Source organism: Pelophylax lessonae, assembly GCF_965119305.1.
Source record: "Pelophylax lessonae genome assembly, chromosome: 4".
Taxonomy (NCBI): Eukaryota; Metazoa; Chordata; class Amphibia; order Anura; family Ranidae; genus Pelophylax; species Pelophylax lessonae.
In genome coordinates, this window is record NC_138771.1 from 191,203,188 (window position 1) to 191,228,307 (window position 25,120).

The 25,120-nt window shown below is 42.5% G+C and overlaps 1 protein-coding gene across 3 annotated transcripts in view; it reads right to left on the reverse strand.

Moving 5' to 3' along the window:
- The window catches only part of RELN (reelin), a 782,434-nt gene that overhangs the window by 59,607 nt on the left and 697,707 nt on the right, over window positions 1-25,120 (reverse strand). For all 3 annotated transcript variants that reach the window (XM_082254411.1, XM_082254410.1, XM_082254409.1), the window contains 5 exons: window positions 17,304-17,444; window positions 15,577-15,754; window positions 14,979-15,172; window positions 6,633-6,889; window positions 1,432-1,586 (listed from right to left, as the gene is read on the reverse strand). In XM_082254411.1, the coding sequence (XP_082110537.1) occupies window positions 1,432-1,586; window positions 6,633-6,889; window positions 14,979-15,172; window positions 15,577-15,754; window positions 17,304-17,444 (925 nt within the window). The remainder of the gene's footprint in view (window positions 1-1,431; window positions 1,587-6,632; window positions 6,890-14,978; window positions 15,173-15,576; window positions 15,755-17,303; window positions 17,445-25,120) is intronic.

Sequence of the window (25,120 nt, forward strand, 5' to 3'; positions counted from 1 at the left end):
TAACAATCAGAGTTTGTTTTTTAGTAACCCAAACAGTCAAAGAAAATGTAATTTTGCTCCCTGCACTGTTTGCTTGAATAGGCTCTTTATACTGTACCAACATGACAAGTGGAAATGAAACTTAATAAATAAGATATGTTAGTTACAATGGTGAGATGGATTGGATTCTGTTACACTGTATGTTTGGGTAAAAATATATATTCAGCAGATCTCTGCAATAAATGCACATCTTCCCATATTTTGTCACTTTAAAAATTTTTCCAAGTGTAAAAACATAATTGATATAATCCCACGAGCAGCCAGAATAAAATTAATTGCTGCAAGCACTCCACTATCTCATAAGTATAATCACAATTAATCCAAAAATGCTGCGCAATTAATAGTTGATAAGCCAATATAAAATATAAATATAGAAAAATCACACAGGGACCTCGTGTCTTCCTCAGAGGGATATTTCCTGAAGACACGAGGTCCCTGTGTCGTCACGCGTAGGGGAGAGGCACGGACAGAACACTGCACAGACAAAGCGACGGCTGGCTGATGCAGTTGATCCCAGGCTGACAGTTACTTCACCAGACCACCACAATATTTACCCTGCTGCTGATTATAGATTGGTGCACTCAAGCACCTTCTAAATGTGAATAGTTTACTGCGTTTTTTATAAATAATGTTTAAAGGATTTCAGCACTATCGAGTTCACTTCCTTTCATGTATGACACCACTATTGCATACCAGAAAGAGTGATACCCCATAGAGGATCTCCACCTGGGGCGGATTGAACAGATTTAACCCAGCCTAGGAAGGCATTAAGCACTTTATGACCAAGCTTAATTGCAAGGTTGCATGTATTAAGTTGAGGAGCCAACCACAAGGGGGTGCACAGTTGGGGAGGCACCTGTTGAAGCACATCGTCACTTTTGATCATCCATTTGTGGCTTTATTTCTGCATGTTTACAGCACTACGGGCACCTTTGAAGAATAGATTTTTTATTGTGGCAGCACTTTATATTTATTTGGATTTTATTGCACAGTATGGACTTTTCAGAAGGGTTATTTTTACACAGTTTTTTTTTATACAGCATATTTGATCGGTTATTCACTATTTGTGTTATATTACTGTCACAATTTTGATATATTTACACATGATTTTTATATATTTATATTTTATATTGGCTTATCAACTAATAATTGCACAGCATTTTTTGGATGCAAAATGCAAAAACATACCTGTTGATCCTGCCAGAAATTCAAAAACTCCTAATTTCTGTAGTAAGTGGACAGTTCTGTCACTACTGGACAGAGATCCCAAGCAGTGCTGTCACACAGCAGTTCTCCTCTGCTTACCTACACAACATCTTCCTCTTATGTTATAGAAATGAAGGTAGGAGGAAGAGTATAATACATAAGTAATAGATAGGTCTGCATATTCACCTTAAACTGCATGATCCAGTTTTCTGCTGGCGTCAAGTCATGGGTCACTGTATATACTTCTCTTCCATCATGGCTTCCACAGATCATAACACCATCGGGTGATTCACAGAACCTCTCAATGCTGCAGTCATCATGGAAAATCCAATGCTCATTCACTTCAAAACAGATATCATCATATGAAAATGCGGGCAAAGATTTATTAGTGAAGTATACATGTTGTCAATGTAAATGTTCATACATCAGTAAATTAACCTGAGCCCAGCCCAAAAAGTGTCCACATAAACAATAGTGCTGATGTGCAATTTGAAAGTAATATTAGGGGTTTGTCTTAGTGTCTGGACCAGCAGGGCTTAACCGCTTCCATACAGAGCAGTTAGACCCCCCTTCCTGCCCAGACCAATTTTCAGCTTTCAGCACTCTCACACTTTGAATGACAATTGCTCAGTCATGCTACACTGTAACCAAACAAAATTTTTATCATTTTTTTCACACAAATAGAGCTTTCTTTTGGTGGTATTTGATCACAACTGGGGTTTTTTTTTTCCGTGATATAAGCAAAAAAAGAGCAAAAATTTTGCAAAAAAAACACTTTTTTTTAGTTTCTATTATAAAATTTTGCAAAAAATTAATTTTTCTTCATACATTTGGGCCAAAATTTATACTGCTACATATCTCTGGTAAAATTAACCCAAATTAGTGTATATTATTTAGTCTGTGTGAAAGTTATTGAGTCTAGAAGCTATGGTACCAATTACTGAAAATTGATCACACCAGATGTACTGATGGCCTATCTCCTTTCTTGAGGCCCTGAAATGTCAGGACAGTACAAATACCCCCCAAATTACCCTTTTTTGTAAAGTAGACAGTCCAAGGTATTTAGTAAGAGGCATGGTGAGTTTTTTTAAGTTATAATTTTTTCCCACAATTCTTGGGAAAATTAAGAAAACATTTTTTTTTCTTTTTTTTTCCCAAAACGTTGTCAATTTATAAGCTATTTCTAACACATAGCATGTACACAGCAAAAATGACACCCCAAAATTCATTCTGCTACTCCTTCTGAGTATGGTGATACCACATGTGTGAGACTTTTACACAGCCTGGCCACAAAAAGAGACTCCACGTCCAAGTAGCACCATAAGGCGTTTTAGGAGCATAAATACACATAAAACTTTCTTACTACCTATCACACTTTTCAAGGCCCTAGAGCACCAATACAATGGAAAAGTCCACAAAATGACCCCATTTTGGAAAGCAAACACTCCAACGTATATTCTATGAGGCATTATGGGTCCTTTGAACATGTCATTTTTTTCCACAAGTTTTTGGAAAATGTGGGAAAAAAATAAAAACTTTTTTTTTTTTACACAAAGTTGTAAATTTATAGAATATTCCTAACACATAGCATGTACATAGCAAAAATGACACCCCAAAATACATTCTGCCACTCCTCCTGAGTATGGCAATACCACATGTGTGAGACTTTTTCACAGCCTAGCCATATAGAGGGGCCTAAACATCCAAGGAGCATCATCATGCATCCTAGCCACTTGCCTAGGCCTATTTTTGACATTTGGTGTTTACAAGCTAAAATCAGTTGTTTTTGCTAGAAAACTACTTAGAACCCCAAAACATTATATATTTTTTTTTAGCAGAGACCCTAGAGAATAAAATGGAGATTATTGCAATATTTTTTATCACACCGTATTTGCGCAGCGGTCTTCCAAACGCAATTTTTTGGGAAAAAAATCACTTTTTTTAATTAAAAAATAAGAAAACAGTAAAGTTAGCCCAATTGTTTTCCATAATGTGAAAGATAATGTTACGCCGAGTAAATAGATACCCAACATGTCATGCTTCAAAATTGCGCACGCTCACAGAATGGTGACAAACTTTGGTACTTAAAAATCCCCATAGGCGACATTTTAAAAATTTCTACAGGTTGCTATCTTAGAGTTACAGAGGAGGTCTAGGGCTCAAATTATTGCTCTTGCTCTAACGATCGCGACGATACCTCACATGTGTAGTTTGAACACTGTTTACATATGTGGGCGGGGTTTCCGTATGCGTTCGCTTCTGCGCGCGAGCTCGCGGGGACAGGGCGCTTTAATTTTTTTTTTTTTTTTTTTTTACTATTTATTTTATTTATTATTTTTTATTTTTACACTGTTTTTTAAAAAAAAAAAAAAATTGATCATTTTTATTTCTATTACAAGAAATGTAAACATTACTTGTAATAGAAAAAGGCACGACAGGACCTCTTTTTTGTGAGATCTGGGGTCAAAAAGTCCTCAGATCTCACAAGTACACTAAAAGATAGAAAAAATAAAAAATAAAAATTAAAAAAAAATTAAATAAAATGAAAAAAAAAAAAGGGACCTTTAAACTGGTTGCTAGGCAATGACATTTGCCGTAGCTCCGGTCCTCCAAGACCATAGAGTCAAGTGAGGGCAAGCTTGCCCTCACTCGACATCCTGTCTGTGAGGATCTGGGACCGGATCGTTTTCCCCGCTGCCGGCGGGTCCGGTAAACGGGGAAAAGGACCAGAATGCAGCGGGAGGGGGGGGGGCACCTCTTCCGCCACCCCGGAAGGGTGATCCCGCGGCGAATCCGCCGCTGGGACCACCCTTATCGGAAAGCCAACCGTCCACCGTTTAAAAAAATACCAGGGTTATGGCAGCTATCTGCTTCCATAACACCGGTATTTAGGTTTAAACGGACGACGTATATAAACCTTTTTGGACTTGGACATGGTGGCTGTATGAAGGGTGACAGGTACTCGGGTACTTTGCTGGGCAGGTGACAGGTACTCTGGTACTGATGAGCAAGTGGCAGGTACTCGAGTACTCCGATAGGCAGGTGACAGGTACTCGGGTACTCTTATGGGCAGGTGACAGACAGGTGATAGGTACTGATGAGTAGTACTGATACTGATAGGTGATACTGATACTGTACTGATGATGGGTACGGATGATCAGTACTGATACTAATAGGTGATAGGTACTGATGGGTACTGATGAGTACTGATGAGTAGTGATGGGTAATGATGAGCAGGTGGCAAGTACTCGGGTACTTCAGGTGTCAGGTACTCTGATGAGCAGGTGGAAGGTACTCGGGTACTCTGTTGGGTAGGTGACAGGTACTTGGGTACCCTGATGGGTAGGTGACAGGTACTCGGGTACTCCGATGACGGGTACTCAAAGTACCAGAGTACCTGTCGTCAGAGTACCCGAGTACCTGTCATCAGAGTACCCGAGTACCCGTCATCAGAGTATCCGAGTACCCGTCATCAGCGTACCCGAGTACCTGTCATCAGAGTACCCGAGTACCTGTCATCAGAGTACCAGAGTACCCATCATCAGAGTACCCGAGTACCTGTCATCAGAGTACCCGAGTACCTGTCATCAGAGTACCCGAGTACCCATCATCAGAGTACCCGAGTACCTGTCACCAGCCCATCAGAGTACCTGTCATCAGAGTACCCGAGTACCTGTCAACAGCCCATCAGAGTACCTGTCATCAGAGTACCCGAGTACCTGTCATCAGAGTACCCGAGTACCTGTCATCAGAGTACCCGAGTACCTGTCATCAGCCCATCAGAGTACCCGAGTACCTGTCATCAGAGTACCTGATGGGCTGGTGACAGGTACTCGGGTACTTTGATGGGCTAGTGACAGGTGCTCTTTATTGGGGGGGGGGGGCAATTAGTGTGTTTGGGGTGCACTGTACTTGGTAACTAGCTGTTACCACAATCTCCTCCTCACACAGGATCAGTGTGTGAGGAGGAGAACACGGTGACAGCTAGTTACTGTGTTCTCTGATGACATTTGTGACCGGCTGTGATTGGACACAGCCGGTCACGTGGTAAAGAGCCAATTTCATTGGCTCTTTACCTAGATCGGGGATCGACTCTGTCCGAGGGACGAGCCTCGTCCCCGATCGCCGCGCTGCGCGCCCCCGGGGGCGCGCATTAAGGAAATAACGAGCGGCTCGCGCTGGAGCCGCTCATGTGATCGGCTGTGATTGACACAGCCGATCACGTGGTAAACAGCCAATTTCATTGGCTGTTTACCTTGATCGGGGTTGGGCTCAGTCCGAGGGACGAGCCTCACCCCCGATCGCCGCGCTGCGCGCCCCCGGGGGCGCGCAGTAGCGGGGAGATCCGGGCGCCGTCATATGACGTCCGCCCGGATCGAGAAAGGATTTGTGCCGACGTCATTTGGCATGACGCGGTACGGAAGGGGTTAAGGGGTGGTGTTTAGTGCCTGGAGGTTAATCCTGACTTGGAGGGAAGATGAGATCCTGTTTACAGCCTGCCTCTAGCATCCAAGGGTCTCCAAAGGGACACAATTATCAGTCAAGAGTACCTGAACTTTAGCTCTGCAGTTATCTTAGGCACATTTTAGATCAGGTCAGGTTTACTGTAAAGTAATGTTACCCCAAAAATTAAGATTGCATATATGTGTTTTCATACATTTCTTTGTAAATCTAGTCTGTCATTTTGTTTTCTAGTGCTGCAAATACCTTTTGATTCTGCCAGTTCCCTTTGGTTCCTGTTTTAATCCCGACCATGCCAAGCAAGGAAGCAGATCCATGCTGGCATGGTTAGTTTGTGTATATAGGATTTCTGCTAGAAGATACAAGATGTTGTGCCTCCCAAGGTTAGTTTTGCAGCCACTCCCCTTACACTGTTCTGCTTTGGTGATTGACAGTGGCTCCAAGCAGAAACCATGTTCTCTAAGGCTAGATGACCCTCTGCAGAAATAACGAAGAGGAGTGAATGCTACAGGTGGGACCATGCCCTCTCATTAAATAAAACAGGACATTTTGGCTACTAGTATAGACAGCGATAAGGATAGCATTGCCCATTGAGACTGAGTTTGCATACACATTAAATACATTTTCAGCGCTCACTGGAGCTATTTAATGAAAGGCCAACTATAGGCAAACCTTTTTCTTCTTTTTTTTTTTAATTTGGAAAGAGTTAGAACTTATCAGGTTTTTATTGGGGTGCATAACCACTGACGGACAAAAAAAAAAAAAGAGGGGAATAAGTGTCAATGAGGTATATATGATTGATTAGAGATCACAGTAAAATCCCATTCACTGTGATTTGGAAAACACAGGAGGTTATGATGGAAAACATAATTAATGCAGACCTTCAAGCTGTTAAGTCAGAGTTATATTTATTTCTGATATGGTACCTGCAGTTTTGTCTTCAGAGAAGAAATCAAATGCTATTCTTCCAGTAGGGCCTGCATCAGCTGGAGTGCGTTCGTGGTGCGGCAGTGGAGCACTGCTAAATGTGTCAAGCATCACTGTACTTTGATCCACAGAACCTGCTATTAACACGTTATCAATGGCCCAGTCATTCTGATCCAATCCATCATGCTTGGGCTGCCACCAGCGGAAACGGGTGCCAACAGTTTTAGCACTGAGTGGCAAGAGGATGTTTACAAAGCTGTAAGTAAAAAGCAAACACAGTTAGTATTGCCTTTGGAGATTATTTTTGCTATGGATAAGTTGATTTACTAAAGGAACAGAAAGAATGGGGAATTTACAAACATGGAATTTTCCTCGTACATAACTAGATGATTAACGTAAACATAGCTTCACTGGGGTAAGCATATGCTCTACTCCTTTAATAATATACCATAGTATCCTACAAGTAATAGACTCAAATACATATTTAAACATATAGGGTTTATACACATGAGCTTTTAAATGGTCATCAGTTTCAGAATTTGCAATGTAGAGGTACAGCGGTCACAAATTCTCCTAGTGCTAAGGTCCTAGGGTCTGTTCCTACTTGGTACGCTACATGCATGGAGTTTGTATGCACTTGTCATGTTTGTGTGGGGTTCTTCCTGGTGTTCCAGTTTCCTCCAATAGTACAGAAATATATTAATGGGGAAACTGGTGGCTTCAAAGCTGATTGCATGTTCATGTATGTTTGGCATGTACACCTGTGGTGGGGACATAAGAAGGATTTTGCCTGCAGACATAGGCTGATCTGAATGGTCAATATACTCTAAAGATATCAGTGGATTCTTTTATCTGTGTAATGAAATAAAACAAATGTATTTTCTTATATGCACATTAGACAAATGAATATATTATAATGAATGTATTCTGTATATATATTATCATGAATGTATTATGTATATATTGTCATGAATGAACAGAACTCTGGCTGTTCCAAAAGACACTGCAAAATAATATGTTTAGTCACCCGGGTCCAGCAAGTGTACAATAGGGCAAGTATACCATGTATATTTCTTTACTTTTCATTTCTGTGACCAGTGTGTGGAATATAAAACAGTTGAATCTATGCAGACTAAACAATATTTCATCAACAGGGTCAACAGTAACAAACTACATTCATACACAGAAGTGACTATTGCTTGATAAATGAACTTGTGCCTGAAATTCCATTCCATGAGTAGGTTGATGCCAGGGGCATTACTGTGAGCCTGACAAATCACTACATTCACTATCTCATTTCTCATTCATAATAATGTACTGATGTGGCAGATAGAGGCTGATCATATTATAGTTAATGGAAAATCACTTGTACCTTAGGGGTTAGTTACACATGTTTTTTAATCAATGCCTCAGTGTTTTTATAGTAAGTAAATGCCTGCAAGTTTCTCTGCAGCTGCCCTATGCAGGCCCCAACTGATGGGTGTCTACAAATTTACATCAGGCTGGATGTTAACGTGTATAAGGGACTAACAAATTTAAAGTTGCAGTTTATTAAACTGCATGATCTAGTTTAATGAGGAGAACATTAAGGCTGCCACCATGGGGCTGTCTCTGGATTTGATACATTGCAGACTGGTTGAAAATGGGCATATAGGGAGGGCGTGGCCTGGCGCAGCATGTGAGAGGACGTGTGTGAGAGGAGCTCCGCCGGACCGATATCCTTTACCGCTAATCCTGCAGCCCTTCGGGCACGATAATCCTTCCTTCACCTCCCGCACACCCGCGACGCTGACCTCCGCATGTCTCCGCCGAAGAAAGGCTCTGAAGCCGCGGCAAAACTGGCTGCATTCCGGAGGCTGGAGAAGGAGGCCCCGATCCAAGATGGCGCCGGCCCGTCGCTTGTGGTGGAGGAGCCTGAGAGCCCTGCTACATCCAAGGTTTTGGAAGCGATTGCCACTTGCCAGACCATGCTGACAACTAAAATCGAGGAGGTGAAGGTAGATATATCTTTGATGCGTCAGGATATGCAGAAGCTAAGGGACAGAGTTGGTGAGGCTGAACACAGAATTAGCGAGGTGGAAGACTCCCTCCCCCCATTGCAAAGCTCCTCAGACAGGCTGCAGCAACAAGTACACCTTATCCTCCAAAAACAAGATGACATGGAGAATAGGCTGCGCCGCTGTAACCTGCGGTTCATTGGCCTCCCGGAGGGCTCTGAAGGTGCGGACCCCTCATCCTATTTGGAACAATTGCTCATTCAGACATATGGCAGAGAATCCTTTTCACCCACTTTTGTTGTGGAACGTGCACATCGCCTCTCCGGGCGTCCCCCCCCTCAGGGTGCGCCCCCCCGCACGTTCATCGCTAAATTCCTGAACTATCGGGACAGAGATGCCATATTGCGCCTGGCCAGAGTTAAGGGGAACATTCCATTTGGAAATCACAAAATAGCGATTTTCCCCGACTTCTCTGCTGAGGTCCAGAGGCGCCGCAAGAGCTTTTTGGAGGTCAAACGCAGACTGCGTATCAAGAATATCAAATACTCTATGTTGTATCCGGCCCGTCTTAGAGTGGAGGGTGAGGACCGAGCCCACTTCTTTGAGGATCCGGAAGCCGCCATCTCCTGGATAGAAGGACTGGAAGCTAGAGCCTGACCACCTTGCCCTGGCGACTTCATGATACTTTTTCCCTGATTGCCTATACCTACAGCTGCTGCAGGGGTGGAGGGGGTTTTGTAGATCCTGCGGAACTCAAGACTTTGCATCCCCCTTCCCCCCCCCCCTCCCCCCTCATTTCCCTGCACTACTGCTCCTGTGTTTGTCCGGCGGAGCGCCCTAGCTCCACAGATGGAACTGACTTTTCTGTTCTCTTCCTATGGATTTCCACCTGCCCATAGGTTTTGCTACCCAGCGATACACCTGTTGGTTTTCGCCCCCTACACCCGCTAAGGCGTGTGTTTGTGCCCAACTCCCCTGTTGCCCCCTGCGACTTCTGCTGGACCTGGGCCCCCGGGCCCCCTTGCTTGTCCTAATTGTATTTTGCTGTATTTTTGCTGAATGCCCTGGGGGTCCCTGGCCTCCTGATCTTGCTCTTTACCAGTCGCATGTGGGCCTGTTCTGGTTGAGGCACTTGTTTGGGAACATGCCCGCACAAGTTGGGGTTGGTGCAGGGCAGGGAGGGGGGATTGGGGTATTACCATTGTTTACGGTTTATATTTGGTACAATCTCTATACTGTTTCTGTTCTATGCACATTGACCTCAAGTAATAATTATCTGCTCTTCTGCTGCCGTTTATTACTGCTAGTGTATGACCGTGGACTTGTTAGTTCTGTGGTCTTATTGCCTGAGATCCTGGGAGCCTCCGCTCCACGCTCCGTATTACCCCTGCCATGGCCGCATTGAAATTGTTGACGTGGAATGTCAGGGGTATGCGCGATAAGATTAAACGGACGGCTGTCTTTAATGTTCTACGCCGTGTACGGGCTGATATTATAGTTCTGGTGGAGACACATTTGGAGGGCCGTGTACAACAGTCTCTCAAACGGCCCTGGGTTGGCTGGGTGCAGCACTCTGCTTATAGCTCGCACTCCAGGGGTGTGGCGCTACTGGTGGCCAAATCGGTACATTTCCAGCTCCTAGGATCTCAGGTCGACCCAATGGGTAGATATGTTTTTCTCAAAACGTCAGTCTATGGGGAATTGATGCTGCTGATGGCTTTCTATGTGCCCCCCCCTTACTCTGCTGTGATTATTATGGAGGGACTGGCGTTTATGGCACAGAGCCCGGGGGCCCCGGTGATCTGGCTGGGTGACTTTAACAATGTGATGGACTCGGGTCTGGATAGATCCGGTGGCGCCTCCCAGGCGCCGCCGGGGTCGTCCCCGACCAGGTTCTCCCGATTGTTGGAGAGCTTTGGTTTGGCCGACTCTTGGCGCAGCAAGTACCCCGCTCAGCGTGCGTACTCCTGTTTTTCGGCTGCACACCATTCTATGTCACGCATTGATCTGATATTGCTGTCTCGAACCCTGCTCCCCAGGTTACTGACGGCAGGCTTCGCCCCACGGACTCTGTCTGATCACTGCCCTTATTGGATACTGTTGTCCTTGCCCTGCAATAGACCTCCCCCGGCCTGGCGCCTGAATCCCGCCTGGCTCCCCTTGGTGTCTGATGGGAACGACATTGAGGGGACCTGGACACAATTCTTCTCTGATAATGAGGGCACTGCCTCCCCGGCTGCGGTGTGGGAGGCATTTAAACTGTTCGCCAGATCCACTATGATTTCCAAAATCAAGGCTGTTAGAGCGCGGGCTGCTGAGGAGATCTCCAGGGCAACGACAAATCTAGTTGAAGCTGAACAGGCCTTTATGGCGGACCCGACTCCGGCACATGAATCCCAGTATAAATTGACCTCTAAAGTCCTTTCCCAACTTGACTATGAGAAGGCGAAATCTAAGATGTTTTTTCAGAAGCAGAATCTGTTTGCACATGGTGAGCGGGCGGGGAAACTCCTCGCATATCTAGTTCATTGTGAGGATAGACCCCCGGTAGTTATTACTTTGAAGGATGACCTGGGTAATGAGATCACTGATCCTGCTGCGGTGACACAGTGTTTCCGATCATTTTTTAGTACACTTTACACCTCTAGGGCTCCCGCTGACTGCACTGACATGTATGACTTTCTGGACTCTATTGACTTTCCCACTTTGACACCTGACCAGTTGGCGACCCTCGAGGCACCCATCTCTGTGGAAGAGATTGCAGCAGCCGTGTCCAAGTTCCCTAGATCTAAGGCCCCCGGCCTGGACGGCCTCCCGATTGAATTTTTCTCCCAATATTCGGAACTCCTTTCTCCTAAATTATTGGCTTTGTTTCAATCTCTATTCAAAGATGCAACCCTGCCCCCTTCTATGCGTGAGGCGCTAATTGTGCTCATTCCCAAGCCGGGCAAGGATGTACACGCCCCAGAGTCTTACCGTCCCATCTCTTTGCTCCCAGTAGACACTAAAATCCTTGCGAAAATTTTATCCCTCCGTCTTAACAAGGTGATCCTCTCACTCATACACTCGGACCAGGCCGGGTTCATGCCTGGGAGGAACACCTCATTTAACCTTCGCCGGTTATTCATGAATCTCCAGGCACAGCACGACGGAATGGGTGGCAGGGTGGTGGTCTCATTGGACACGGCTAAAGCATTTGACTCGGTAGAGTGGCCATTTCTATGGAACTGTCTGGACCGATACGGCTTTGGACCTAATTTTATTAAGTGGGTCAAACTTCTATATAGCGCCCCGGTAGCTAGGGTCCTGGCAAATGGCTGGCAGTCGACCGCCTTCCCTTTATCCCGTGGCACTCGACAGGGGTGCCCCCTCTCCCCCCTGCTGTATGCCCTGGCCGCGGAACCCCTGGCGATGGCCATTAGAGCACATCCCGGGATTCGAGGCCTACGTAAGGGACCTCTGGAGGAGAAGATCAGCATGTATGCGGATGACACTTTGTTATATTTGGAAGACTCTAGAGAATCCCTACTCACGGCCCTTTCTTTAATTGAACGGTATGGACGATTCTCCGGTTTTCAGATAAACTGGGATAAGTCACAAATTCTCCCGCTTGACGAGAGCCCGCAGGCGATCGCCCCCGCAAACCCGGCCTTACAATGTGTATCCCGCATTAAATACTTAGGGATTCAAGTGACAGCTAACTCAGCAGATTATGTCCCGGATAACGTTCAACCCTTGTTCCCTCTGCTTAAGGCTAAAATTCAAGTATGGTCCAAATTACCTCTGGGAGTGATGGGTAGAGTCAATTTAATTAAAATGATTCTCCTTCCCAAAATACTTTATGTTGTATGGCACTCTCCTATTTACCTGCCACTCAAGCTGTTTAAGCAGATGGAATCACTCCTCAAGACCTTTGTTTGGGGTGCTAACCGGCACAAGATCTCCTGGCGCAAACTCAAGAATCCTACAAATCTAGGGGGAGTGGCCCTGCCGGATTTTAATCTGTACTATCTGGCAGCTCAGTTGTCCCAGTTCTTTCACATAGATAAAACGGATAGGGAACGCTTCTTGACCCTGCTCTGCCCTGGGTGGGCTCATCCCCTCGGGGACCCCCTCCTAGTTATCCTTAGGGGCGTCAGGGGCTCGCCGGAGCCCCTGTGCCCCAGATCTCTTCTATACCACTATTGTCGGATCTGGGAGGTGGTAGCGTCCAGGCTTCGGTGCCCTCCATTTCACACATTCACCCCTCTGTGGCATAATAGTACATTGCGTGAGTTCCTTTCCATCCCTGACCTGTCAGTATGGAGCGGGAGGGGTATTCTTCTCCTTAGCCATATCTCCACGACCACTGGTCTGCGGTCTTACGAGACCTTGCAAGACCAGTTTGCGCTCCAGGGCCCCATGCACTACAGATACTTACAGCTCTCCCATGCCTATAGATCTCAATTCCCTGACGGCCCTCCTGAGCTAGAATCGGTTACCACCCTTGAGATTGTTAAAAGTACAGAACCCAGTCACCTTATTTCCATGTTCTACTCTGAACTTCACACGCCTTCCTCGACCACTTTGGCTTTTGCACTTAAGACCCGCTGGGAGCGCAGTGTGGGGGCCATGGAGGATGAGGAATGGGAGGATGCCCTGGAGACGTGCCGCAGAGTGTCGCCAAAACTGTCGGATCGCCTAACCCAGACCTTTATAATACACCAGGCTTATCTCACCCCACTTAGACTGTCCAAATATCACCCTGACTTGGTCCCTTCTTGTCCTATGTGCGGAGACCCTGATGCTTCCTTCTTTCATCTATTGTGGAGCTGTCCCCAATTACAGACTCTATGGCAACAAGTAGTCACATTTCTGCATGACAAGATGGGGTCTCCTCTACAACTCTCCCCTAAGGAGTGTCTCCTGGGGGTCTACCCAGATGGAGAGATGCCCAAATCCACTGTCATATTTCTTCAGGAAACTTTGTTTATAGCACGTAAATTGATAGCCAGGAGGTGGATGAGACCTACTCCTCCTACTCTAGGATTGTGGATTAAGGAAATTAATAGTGTCATCCCATTTCATAAACTTTTATATAAACATAGGGGGTGCCCTCAGAAGTTCAACAAGATTTGGGACAAATGGGTGCAGTGCCCTGATACGGCTCAGTAATGCAGTGGGTAACTACTTTATGCTGACCGCCCCTGTTAAACCAATATTTTCTGTTCGAGTGTTGGGCCGACGGAGGGTCACTGACTACTGCCTTATTTTTGCTATGTCTGTTCTGTTTCTCGGTGTTAATTACTTTGTATATTTGTATTTTTGTACCCCAATGTATTATGAATCTGATCGCAGTTTCAATGCACGGTTTATTTTTGTATTGTACCAAAAGTTTCAATAAACCTCACTGTTTTAAAAAAAAAAAAAAGAAAATGGGCATATAGGCAATTTACATGGCTCTTCACTTGGCTTAGTGAATGAGGTGAAGCTTTGCTGTTTTCCATCATTTAATCATGTGCAAGCAAAAATACTGTTTTATGTTTATTTTCCTTGCACGCGATTTAGTATTCTTAGCAAAATAAATCCCTTGCTTAGTGAAAATTTCTTTGCAAAGTGAACAGCCTAATTGCCTTTATTAAATCACCCCCTCTGAGTCATTGACCTGGAACAAATATGCAGAAAGATTGGTTGGAGTGAAGTCAGAACTTCCAGTCTCCATAGCTCAGAAAGTGAAACCAATGGTTGAGCAAATAACCAGCCTTTTAAGAGAAAGCTCAGCAATGGCAGCCTACATAGTTCTCTCAGTACAAGTCTCCATAAGACATTTTTATGAATAAAACATACAAGACAAATACTGAATAACTAAGGAGGGGTAACGGTCATGTATATAATTGTTCCGAATGATTGTAAAGTTATAAACCTATATGAAAGTCTGTAGTCTAGAAAATAGCTATATTGTGTTTATGGTGAATGTTAGTAAAAGTGGCTTTGCTAAACTTCATAGGAACAGGTCCTTTGTCTTAAAGGCAATGTATTTATTTGCTTTCATTATACACAACAGGCATTTTCCTTCAAGGTCCAGAGTCATATCTTTAACTGTTACCTAGTGATAAGAAGTTAAACACAATTGGACTTGCTAATTATTGCTGAATCTGTTTAAATGTACATCCAAGGGTTTTCTTCATTTTATCTTATAGACACAAATTCCCTGGCATTTAAACCCAGTCAAATCACTAAAATCCAATTACTAAATGTCAAGCATACAGTATGTGACTAATATTAAACATTCATCCTACTTATCTTAGTCACAGTTTTAAAGATCTATGTTACACTTATGAAAATTGTATTTTCTATGGAGATACTCACCCTGGTTTACTGTACTGGTCATAGAAGATCTCCATGAGCAGGCTCCAAGTGATGCCTCCATTCACTGAGTACTCTAGCAGCACACCTTGATTACGACTATGTGGTGTTATCAGACAACCATACATGAAATAAAACTGAATAAATTCAGCATTTGTCAGATTCAAATCCACAGAGACCAAAAGGCGACTACAGCCCTGTTGACAAAAAAGAAAAACTTGTCCATTTAGGCAGGAAAAAAGTCACAAAGCATGCAGAAACGTGCGGGCAGCCATGGTCTGTTCTTAAAAAATTATTTGACTAGTTGCAATGCTGACCCTATGAATTCAGTACTTTTTCTGACCCAGAATAATATGCAGATGAGGACTTCTTAGCCAGTAAGATCTTTAAAACAACCCTGACTGTGTTGATGGAAGACTCAGGCAAAATCACATCATCTACGGCCTGCTTAAAAACACCAAAGGACTCTATATCAAGATAAGTAAACAATTACATAGTTACATAGTTAGTGAGGTTGAAAAAAAGACATCAGTCCATCCAGTTCAACCTATGATGTGTGTGTGTGTTTGCTTACAATATAGATAAAAAGATTGATACTGACCCCGCTAAAGTGAAGAGCCATTCCTGATGCCACAGCACCGCAGACACTGCTCAGCTTCCCACCATTTACAGTTAACCAGTTCTGGCTTGCTGGAGCCCGGTTAAAAGTGTCCTTCAGTTGCGTTGGGAGAGATACCTCTGGCTCATCACAATAAACTCCTCCCCAGTAGTCATCACATCTAAAAACACACCATACATTTAAAGATAGCATGTACTAGTAACAGCAGTTAGTAATTTATTCAAGAAGGAAAAGCTATTTTATACACACAAACTGTAACTAAAGCAATACTTTGTACATACTGAGTTTGTACAAACTGAGTTTGACATTCACCTTCCATTTTCATGTCTGGATATCAACTCCGACTCTTACCTTCGACTCTCAGTCTGACACTTATTGGACGTGACGTCATCCTGTACAGCTGTGTCCACTTGCAGCCTGAGTGTGCTGCTGGAGCCATCACGGTTTGAAAATGTAGGTGTTTTATTACCTTGTGTCAGGAGAGACACTTGATCCAGGTAAGTGCATTGTAATGCTTTTATGAATACGTTTTTACGCTATGGAGCCCTTCTTTGCTTTCCACCAGACTACTTTTGAGCTTTAAAAGGAACTAAGAATACAATAAGAGATCTTTTCTTTTGGAAGAGAGCTGAACCTGTGGAGAATTGTATTCTAAATGAGATAAGACCGATATCATCATTGCCTCTGATGAGGTATTAAGAGTGGATGGCAGAAGATTTACAGAGTTGTGTGCACTTTGAATCAAGCTGAATTTCTGCAAGTGAAGATTTTTCACTTTATTGAAGCACTGGACACATTTGAGTTCACTGGACACTTTAATACATTTCATTTATGATTGGTGATGTTGTATTCGTTTTTTTTTTAAATCACACTGTGTTAGATTTATATATTTATATGTTTTGGTACTTATTTATGTCACATATATATTTGGTGCACAACTTTTATGATAAAGTATTAATAGCGCTGTCACATATTTATATTACTACTGATGCTTTTGGGTCCCTTAATAAAATGTGGTACAATGAAAAAATAAATTATTCCTTTGTGGAAGCAAATTTGTGTATATGATTGAAATGATCAGTCATTTTTTTGCAAACTGTGGTCGGACTGCGTCCAGCTGTTGTTTACAAGAATTATTGGAGGTCAGGGCACCTCTGTGTTATTAGAGATAGGAATCCTGCAAGAAAATAGATTATCTATAAATTTCCTTAAAAATCCCATACTCCATTACGTATGGTATGTTAGAATTCTAAGGAGACCTGCCAGAATAGTGGTTATCAGTCATAGCTATGCCTCCCAACCTTCACTGGAGAATGCTATTGCACCTGTCCCTAAACTAATGAGGGAGTGAAGCATTGGCTAACTCTATCATGCATGACAGATTACAGACAATGGGTTTGATTTTCTAACGCTGTGCACGGTAGCCAATCAGCTTCTAACTTCAGCTTTTTCATTTAAGCTTTGACAAAAAACCTGGAAGCCTTTTTTGAATTGGTTTCTTTGCAGAGCTGCACCAGATTTTGCACTCTCCAGTTTTAGTAAATTAACCCCAATGTGACAGTTGGCTCTAGCTCAGCTGTGTGATTGATTAATTCATTATTGGAAAATTGTTAAAAATGTATTAAAATATAATTCTAGTGTGACCAGAGCCACAGGAAAACAGTCTAAAGTTGAGTAGGATGCAAAACAATATGTGACATCATACTTACACACAATTTCCTTGTACACATCGACCATGGCCGCTGCACATGTCAACACACCCGTCTCCGATATACACGTTATCAATAGCCCAGGTCTGCTGCTTGTCAAAAGGTGATGGCTGGTTCCACCGGAATCGTGTCCCTTGAGATCTTCCAAAATGAAAAACAAACATCCAATTTTGGTGTTAATGTAACATTTTATTGTAGTTAGATGCATATTTACCCTAATTACCTCCTACTCTCTTGGTTACTCCTGTTATACTGTGCTGGGATACATGATTTTATTCACTGCAATGGAAACTAATTGGGAATTATGCAGAACTATGCATTATTATAAATATGATGAAATATTATGGCTGATTACTTGGGTCTCTGCTTTAACTTAAATTCTGTATTCTTTTTGGTATTTAGTGTGATCTATTCAGTATATCTGTAGGAAAAAAACTCTCAAATACTAGCCCTAATATTTGTATGAATGTGAGTTAGGGACCTTAGATTGTAAGCTCCTTGAGGGCAGGGACTGATGTGAATGTACAATACTTATATAGATATGTAAAGGCACAATATAAGTACCTGTTATAAATAAATACAGTAATACCAGTCCTTGCTAGTTATTCACAAAATTGTAAATAAAATGCAAGATATGACCACAAGGTGGCGATATCTGCACTGAATAAATGAACTAAGAAGAAAATCAGAAAATAGATCCCTAAATTTATTTGCATAATGAAAATCTTTTTGTGTACTATTCATTGAAAATGATAATGATTGCTACAAAAAAAAAAAAAGAAGAAAGGCAGAAAGCAAATAGGTTAAGAAAAAAAAATGTCTATACAAAAACAGCAAATTCGATTAAATCCTGTTAACGGTTGACACACAAGCTGCATTTGTGGACCTTGCAGTGTGCTCTTCCATAGCAATCCATATTTAAGTTACAAAAAGCACCTTTTAGGAGATTCACACATAAATGCAGGTCTGCTGTTTTTCCACCCTGTCACATTCTGTTGAACGTAACTAGCCTGTGATGATCACCTCAGAGATTTGGCGCAGTGTGTTCCTTCATCCACAGGCTTGATTCTAACTGTCATCAGCAACCTTGGGATTGTTTCTGCTCCTCCAATAGCTACACTGCTCTTTCTCACTGCAGATATCCAGATATTAAGCGAGCCTTTGGTGATATTACTACAAACTATATGGTAAAGAGATTTCAGCTAACTGTATTGGAAGGAGGTCCCCCAAAATAGTTCCATCTGTAACAAGTTCTCTTAAAATTGAACAGTTATTTAAAGAAAATTTAAAAAATTTGCGAACAAGCAGTTTTGCTATGTCAATTCTGCATTAAAGTGGTTCTAAAGGCAGAAAGTCGTCTTTTTACTTTAATGCATTTAGGTAAAAAAAATATTTCTGCATTTAGATTCTCCCCAGCCCCCCCCTATACTTACCTGAGCCTGATTTCAATCCAGTGATATGCATGAGAGCAAAAGCTTTTTCAGCTCTCTTTCTCCTCATTGGCTCAGGCAAAACAGTGGGAGAAAATTATTATTTGATCCGCTGCAGATTTTGTAAGTGCCACATCAGTGCTCTTCCACCCCACATCAGTTTCACCACAGTGGTTATCAGTGCTCTACAGTGCCTCACAAAAGTGTAATGGGTAATCAGGAAATTTGATTTGTAATTTTATGTCCCTAGAGCACCTGACGGTGCTTCCTGAATGTTGGGCCTCTATATGTGGCTAGGCTGTGTTAAAGTCTCACACATGTGGTATCGCCATACTCAGGAGGAGTAGCAGAATGTATTTTGGGGTGTAATTTTTGCTATATACATGCTATGTGTTAGAAATATCTTATAAATTGACAACTTTGTGTAAAGGAAAAAAAAAAACACGTTTTCATTTTCTTTCCACATTTTCCAAAAACTTGTGGAAAAAAATGACATGTTCAAAAGACTTATAATGCCTCTTAGATTATGTGTTGGGGTGTTTGCTTTCTAAAATGGGGTCATTTCGTGGGCGTTTCTATTGTCCTGGTGCTCCAGGGCCTTCAAAAGCGTGATAGATTGTCAGGAAATTATATGTGTAATTTATGCTCCTAGAACGCCTGAAGGTGCTACTTGGATGTTGAGCCTCTGTATGTTGCCAGTCTGTGAAAGTCTCACACATGTGGTATTGCCATACTCAGGAGGAGTAGCAGAATGTATTTTGGGGTGTAGTTGCAAGTATGTCTATACAGTGTGTGAGAAATAACTTGGTAATATGACAATTTTGTAAAAAAGAAAATTTAAATCAAAAATCTTAATTTTGCAAAGAAAAAACTACAACTTCAAAAAACTCACTATGCATCTTACTAAATACATTGGAATGTCTACTTTCCAAAAAGGTGTAATTTGGGGGGTATTTGTACTTTCCTGGCTTGTTAGTGTCTCATCAAACAGTACATCAGGTGTGATCAATTTTCGATGATTGACACCATAGCTTGTAGACTCTAAAACCTTCACAAAGACCAAATAATTTATACTTATTTGGGTTATTTTTACCAAAGATATATAGCAGTATAACTGTTAGCCAAACTTTATGAAGAAAAATGACTAAATTTGTTAAATTTTTTAACCCGAAACAAAGAAAAATTCATTTTTTTTACAAAATGATAATTTTTTTTTTAATTTATAGCGCAAAAAAAACCCAAGGATCATTAAATAACATCAAAAGAAAGCTTTATTTGTGTGAAAAAAAAGGACAAACATTTTAAATGGGTACAGTGTTGCATGACTGAGTAATTGTCATTCAAAACGTGAGAGCACTGAAAGCTGAAAATTGGTCTGGTTAGTAAGGGGGTATAAGTGCGAAGGGGAAAAGGCCCAGTCGGTAATTGGTTTAACCTTTACAATCACGTTAAATTTTCCCACCTGCCTGTCCACACTGTACACTGAGCTACACACGCACAGCTTACTGTACAATTTCAGCATCTGCCAGGATGAATGAACTTCCACACATTTGCAGGAGTATCTTCATCTTGGTCCAGTCAATAAAAATGCAGAGAATTAGTACCCAGGAGAAGACCGGCCATAGATGCCCAGTAAGGGAGCTCTTAGTACTCAGCACTTGAGTAAAGGTGCAAGTACTTATTTAGATACATATTTAAAATAGGTCAGCTTGATTTGAATAATACAATTAATGTGTGTTAATATTTAGAAAAAAACCTTGTTTTTATTTAAACATTTTTTGTATCCCCCTTTTGCTCGACTGCTGGCTGACATGGACAGGTGGCTGCTTCACCCCCCGTCGTGGTTTGGCAGACTACCTAAAGTGCTATATTTGTTTCGCACATTGCCTATTGCTTTGCATAGAACTGATATACAGAAGTTTCAGGGCAAAATGTTGTCTTTTATCTGGGGGAACAAGAGACCTAGGGTGAACAGAAGGACGCTATTAACTCCCAGAAGCAGAGGCGGCCTGGGGTTGCCAGATTTGATGAAGTATTACTATGCTGCACAACTGGCCCAACTAGTGAAGTTTCACTCGAACTGTCCCCATACCATCTGGATGCAGCTGGAGGCGCGCTCTGTTCCTGACAAGCTGATTTCTCATATATTGTGGCAACCACCTAAAGAGCCCCCCCCTATCCCATTCATTGGCCATTTGGGACAGATTGTCCAAAGCTCACAACTTTAAATCACTCCACACCCCCCTGGCTCCTGTGCTCAATAATAGCGGGTTCCCCCCCGGTCTCTCCCCCAGACCTTTCATGTGGTGGACGAATAAGGGGCTCATACGCATAGCAGACTCTTGCTACCATAGGGGTATTCTGACAAGACAGAAAATGATTGAGAACTTACGCCTTACCTATGTCTGAATTCTATCGCTTTACTCAAATTGTACATTACCTACGCACTTTGTCCCAGCTCTCTGACATCACCACCATGACTCCCATGGAGTATCTCTGTCGGAAATACGACAAGCTTCACGGCTATATCTCTGCACTGTACAATCTGTTGTCTGATTCTTCCGTGAAGTTGTCGTATATGGTTCAGTGGGAAGCGACCTGCGAGATAGTATTGAACTGGTTCACTGGCGACTTATGGCTAAGGACGCCTCCAGATCGTTAATTAATACCTCGATTATTGAAGCGAACTACAAAGTATTACTGCGCTGGTACATGGTACCGGCGGGGATTTCGAAATATGTACTTGGAGAATCTTTGTGCTTCTGTGGCTGTGGTCAGGAAGGAAACATGTTCCACGTCTGGTGGCAATGCCCCAAGGTACGCCGCTATTGGATAAGGGTGTATAATTTTATATACACCCTTACGCAAACTAACCTGACTAAATCCCCACAACAGGCCTTATTGGGTCTGAAGGTGGAGACCGCCACGAGGGCGCAGAGAAGGCTGATTACATTTATTTTTACGGCCGCGAAAATAAGGATAGCACGATCTTGGAGGTCCCCTGTCCTGCTATTCGAGCAGCTCCGACATAAGCTTTCCTGGATTATGCTCAATGAACGTATGTCAGCTATGCTGAATGATAAAATGAAACAGTTTGATAAAGTGTGGGAGCCATGGCTCTGTTATCTTACTGGTGGCGATTAGGAGGGGCTTGGTCGCATGGGTTTCGGGGACGTGGGGTGGGGTGCGGGGCGCAAGGCGGGGTCCTACTCTTCCTTATACTTCTCTGACATCATTGATATGTAACAAAAGCCCAATTAGGTACTCCCAATTACAATGCCTAAGTGTGCCTACATTAGCTACCCCGAAGCTGCGACACGGCGATGGGCTGAATAGGTGGCTGATATTGAGGTTTCTTATTACTTCCCTCATTTCTCGCCCCTTATGCTTGTTATAATTTGTTGCTTGTATTAACCAATACTTGTTCTTGTTTGATGTTATACTGTTTAATGTTATGCTGTTTAATGACTTTTCACTCTTCCCGGGCGACAGTGCACCGTGGCTGCTTATACTGCTTGTCTTTTTCTACTTTTTATTCCGTGATTGCAGCTGGACAATTGGGAATGATATGCTTATGTTTACAGTTTTTTTTTTTGTACCTTTGATGTTCTTTTCCACAAAACCTTCAATAAAAATCTTTGAAACTAAACATTTTTTGTATATATGTATATTGGGGGCAGCCATATTTGGTATTGACATACTAAGACTCTGTTTCCTGTGTTGTACTGCTGCACAGTGGTTATGTTTTATTGCTCCTCTTCAAAATACGAAAGTAATCTAACTCACTGAAAACAATGTACTTCCAATGAGGCTCACATTTTGCATCAACAGTTGTTAAAGCATAATTCCCTTCCATCCCACCCTTACACCCCTCTAACCCAACCTGCCAGGTATTTATATTTTCTCAATAGCTAAAGCAAATTTTAATAACCTGAGTCCCACCATCAAGGTATTGCACTGGTTCATGCTGTTTTTGTCTGCGGGGGCCCATAATCCAATGTTGCAGATTAACCCTCACCATCCAGTTCCCTTGACTCCCCTTGGGCTTACATTAGTAGTCTTCTGGATTCTAAGAGGATAGCCAATGGGAACTGTCCAGCTCACACAGACATGATAAAACATGATGTGGACACCCATAAAATCCTGGCTTGAAGTAAACTGAGAGAGAAGGACTTGATGCTGGATGATCATGTGACCACCACATGAAAAAGGGTATTTATTTTTTCACCCCACTAACCAATGAGAGGAGGGTAGGAGGGGTTTATTTATCCCAGAGTTGGGCTTTAAGCTGTTACAGAGTCATTGTAATAGTAGCAGCTACATTCTTTGCTACTAGTGACTAATATATACAATTCTACATTTTAAAAAAATGAGAAAGCAATAAAAAAATCTTTTAAAATTGTGAAATACACATTTACTTTCGAGTAACAACTTTGTAATCTATATCTCCTTGTGGATATTTCCCTACAAAGTGAAAGAATCCTGGGGTTTCACAAGGGTCACCAGAATTAGTTTCCCCATTGAAAGATTTACCGTCTATTTCTGTTCTGGTGTCAACCCAATATTTTGGATTTTCTTTCACTTTCAATGATAAAGGTAAACTGGACAAATAGAGAGGGTAAATCACCCAAACGGGGGCACAGACAGCAATAAAAATCTGACAAGAGCTCTAATTCCTTTCCACTCTATCCAGAAAACAAAGTTTTGCCTTTAGTGACACTTTAACCACTTTAGCTTCTTCCTGACCAGAGCACTTTTTGCAATTTGGCACTGCTCTGCTTTAACTGGTAATTGCACAGTCATGCTATGCTATACTCAAACAAAATAGTTTTTTCTTTTTTATCCCCACAAATAGAGTTTTCTTTTTGTGGCATTTGATCACCACTGGGATTTTTATGTTTTGTGATATGAACAAAAAAAAGATCGAAATTAAAAAAAAGATATTTTCTACTCTTGGTAAAAAAAAAATCAAATAAACTCAATTTTTGTTATACATTTAGGCCAAAATGTATTCAGCCACTTGGGTAAAAAAAAAAAATGAATAAGCATATATTTATTGGTTTGCGCAAAAGTTATAGCGTCTACAAACTATGGTGTATATACTGGAATTTACGCAGCTTTTAGTTTATGACTGCCTGTCTCATTTCTTTGCCACTTTAGATTTACAGAGGAGATCTACTGCTAAAATTACTGCCCTCAATCTGACATTCGCGGTAAAACCTCACATGCATGGTGCAATTGCTGTTTACATATGACATGTGACCGATGCTTGCGTTCGCCTTTGCGAGCAAGCACGGGGGGGACAGGAGTGCTTTAATTTTTTTATTTTTTCTAAACATTTATTTTGCTTTTTTATTTTATTTTTACTTTTTTTATTTTACTATTTTATTTTTACACTGTCCCTTTTTTTTTTAATCATTTTTATTGTTATCACAGGGAATGTAAACACCCCCTATGATAGCAATTGGTAGTGAAAGGTACTCTTTTTTTGAAAAATGTGGGGTCTATTAGACTCTAGTTCTCTCCTCTGTCCTTAAAGCGGAGTTCCACCCTGGAATTTTTTTTTTTTTAAAAAAATACCCCCGGGACAGTCAGGGCTAGTGCATTCCACAATGGCTAGCCTCTGATCTGTCCCGGGTTGCACTTACCTGTTAGGACAAATACTTACCTTGAAAACGTCTTGTCCAGCGCTGCCATCTCAGATGTGGGCAGCTTGAAGCCAGCGAGATCCTCTTCGGCGTCCTCTCCCGCCTTCTTCGGTCCCTCGATGCCCTGCGCCGGCCCCACCGTCACTTCCGGTGCGCGCGCGTCACCCCTCCACAGCTTCTGGGCATGCCCAGAAGCTGTTTAGAAGGGGATGACGCGCGCGCCCCGGAACTGACGTCAGGGCCGGTGCAGGCGCAATGATTCCTGGGAGCGATGACGTTCAGCTCCCAGGAATCATTGCAGAGCCAGGAAGTGACGACAGGCCGCGGCCGAGGAAGGAGGAAGAAGGAAGTAAGGTAAGTATATTTTCTTCGCTACGAGGTAAGTAAAAAAAAAAAAATGCGATTATCCATTTCTTTTTCAGGTGACCCGGAGCGAGAAGATGGAGGTAAGTATAAAATTAGGGTGGAACTCCACTTTAAAGCATCTGACCACACCAAGATTGGTGTGATAAGATTATTTTCCAATTTCCCAATGGCGCTGTTTATATCCGGCGAAACTGAAGTCATGAAAGGCTCGTAGCTTCTGGTTTCTTAAGCCATAGAAATGATTGGAGCCGTTCGGATCTCCAATCAGCTCTATGGTCAGCTGGCGGAACCACAGGTTGCAATCTCAGGTTCCCCGGTGGGACAGAAGAGCCAGAGAAAACCATGAAAGGCGGGGGCGGAATCCCCTCCCACT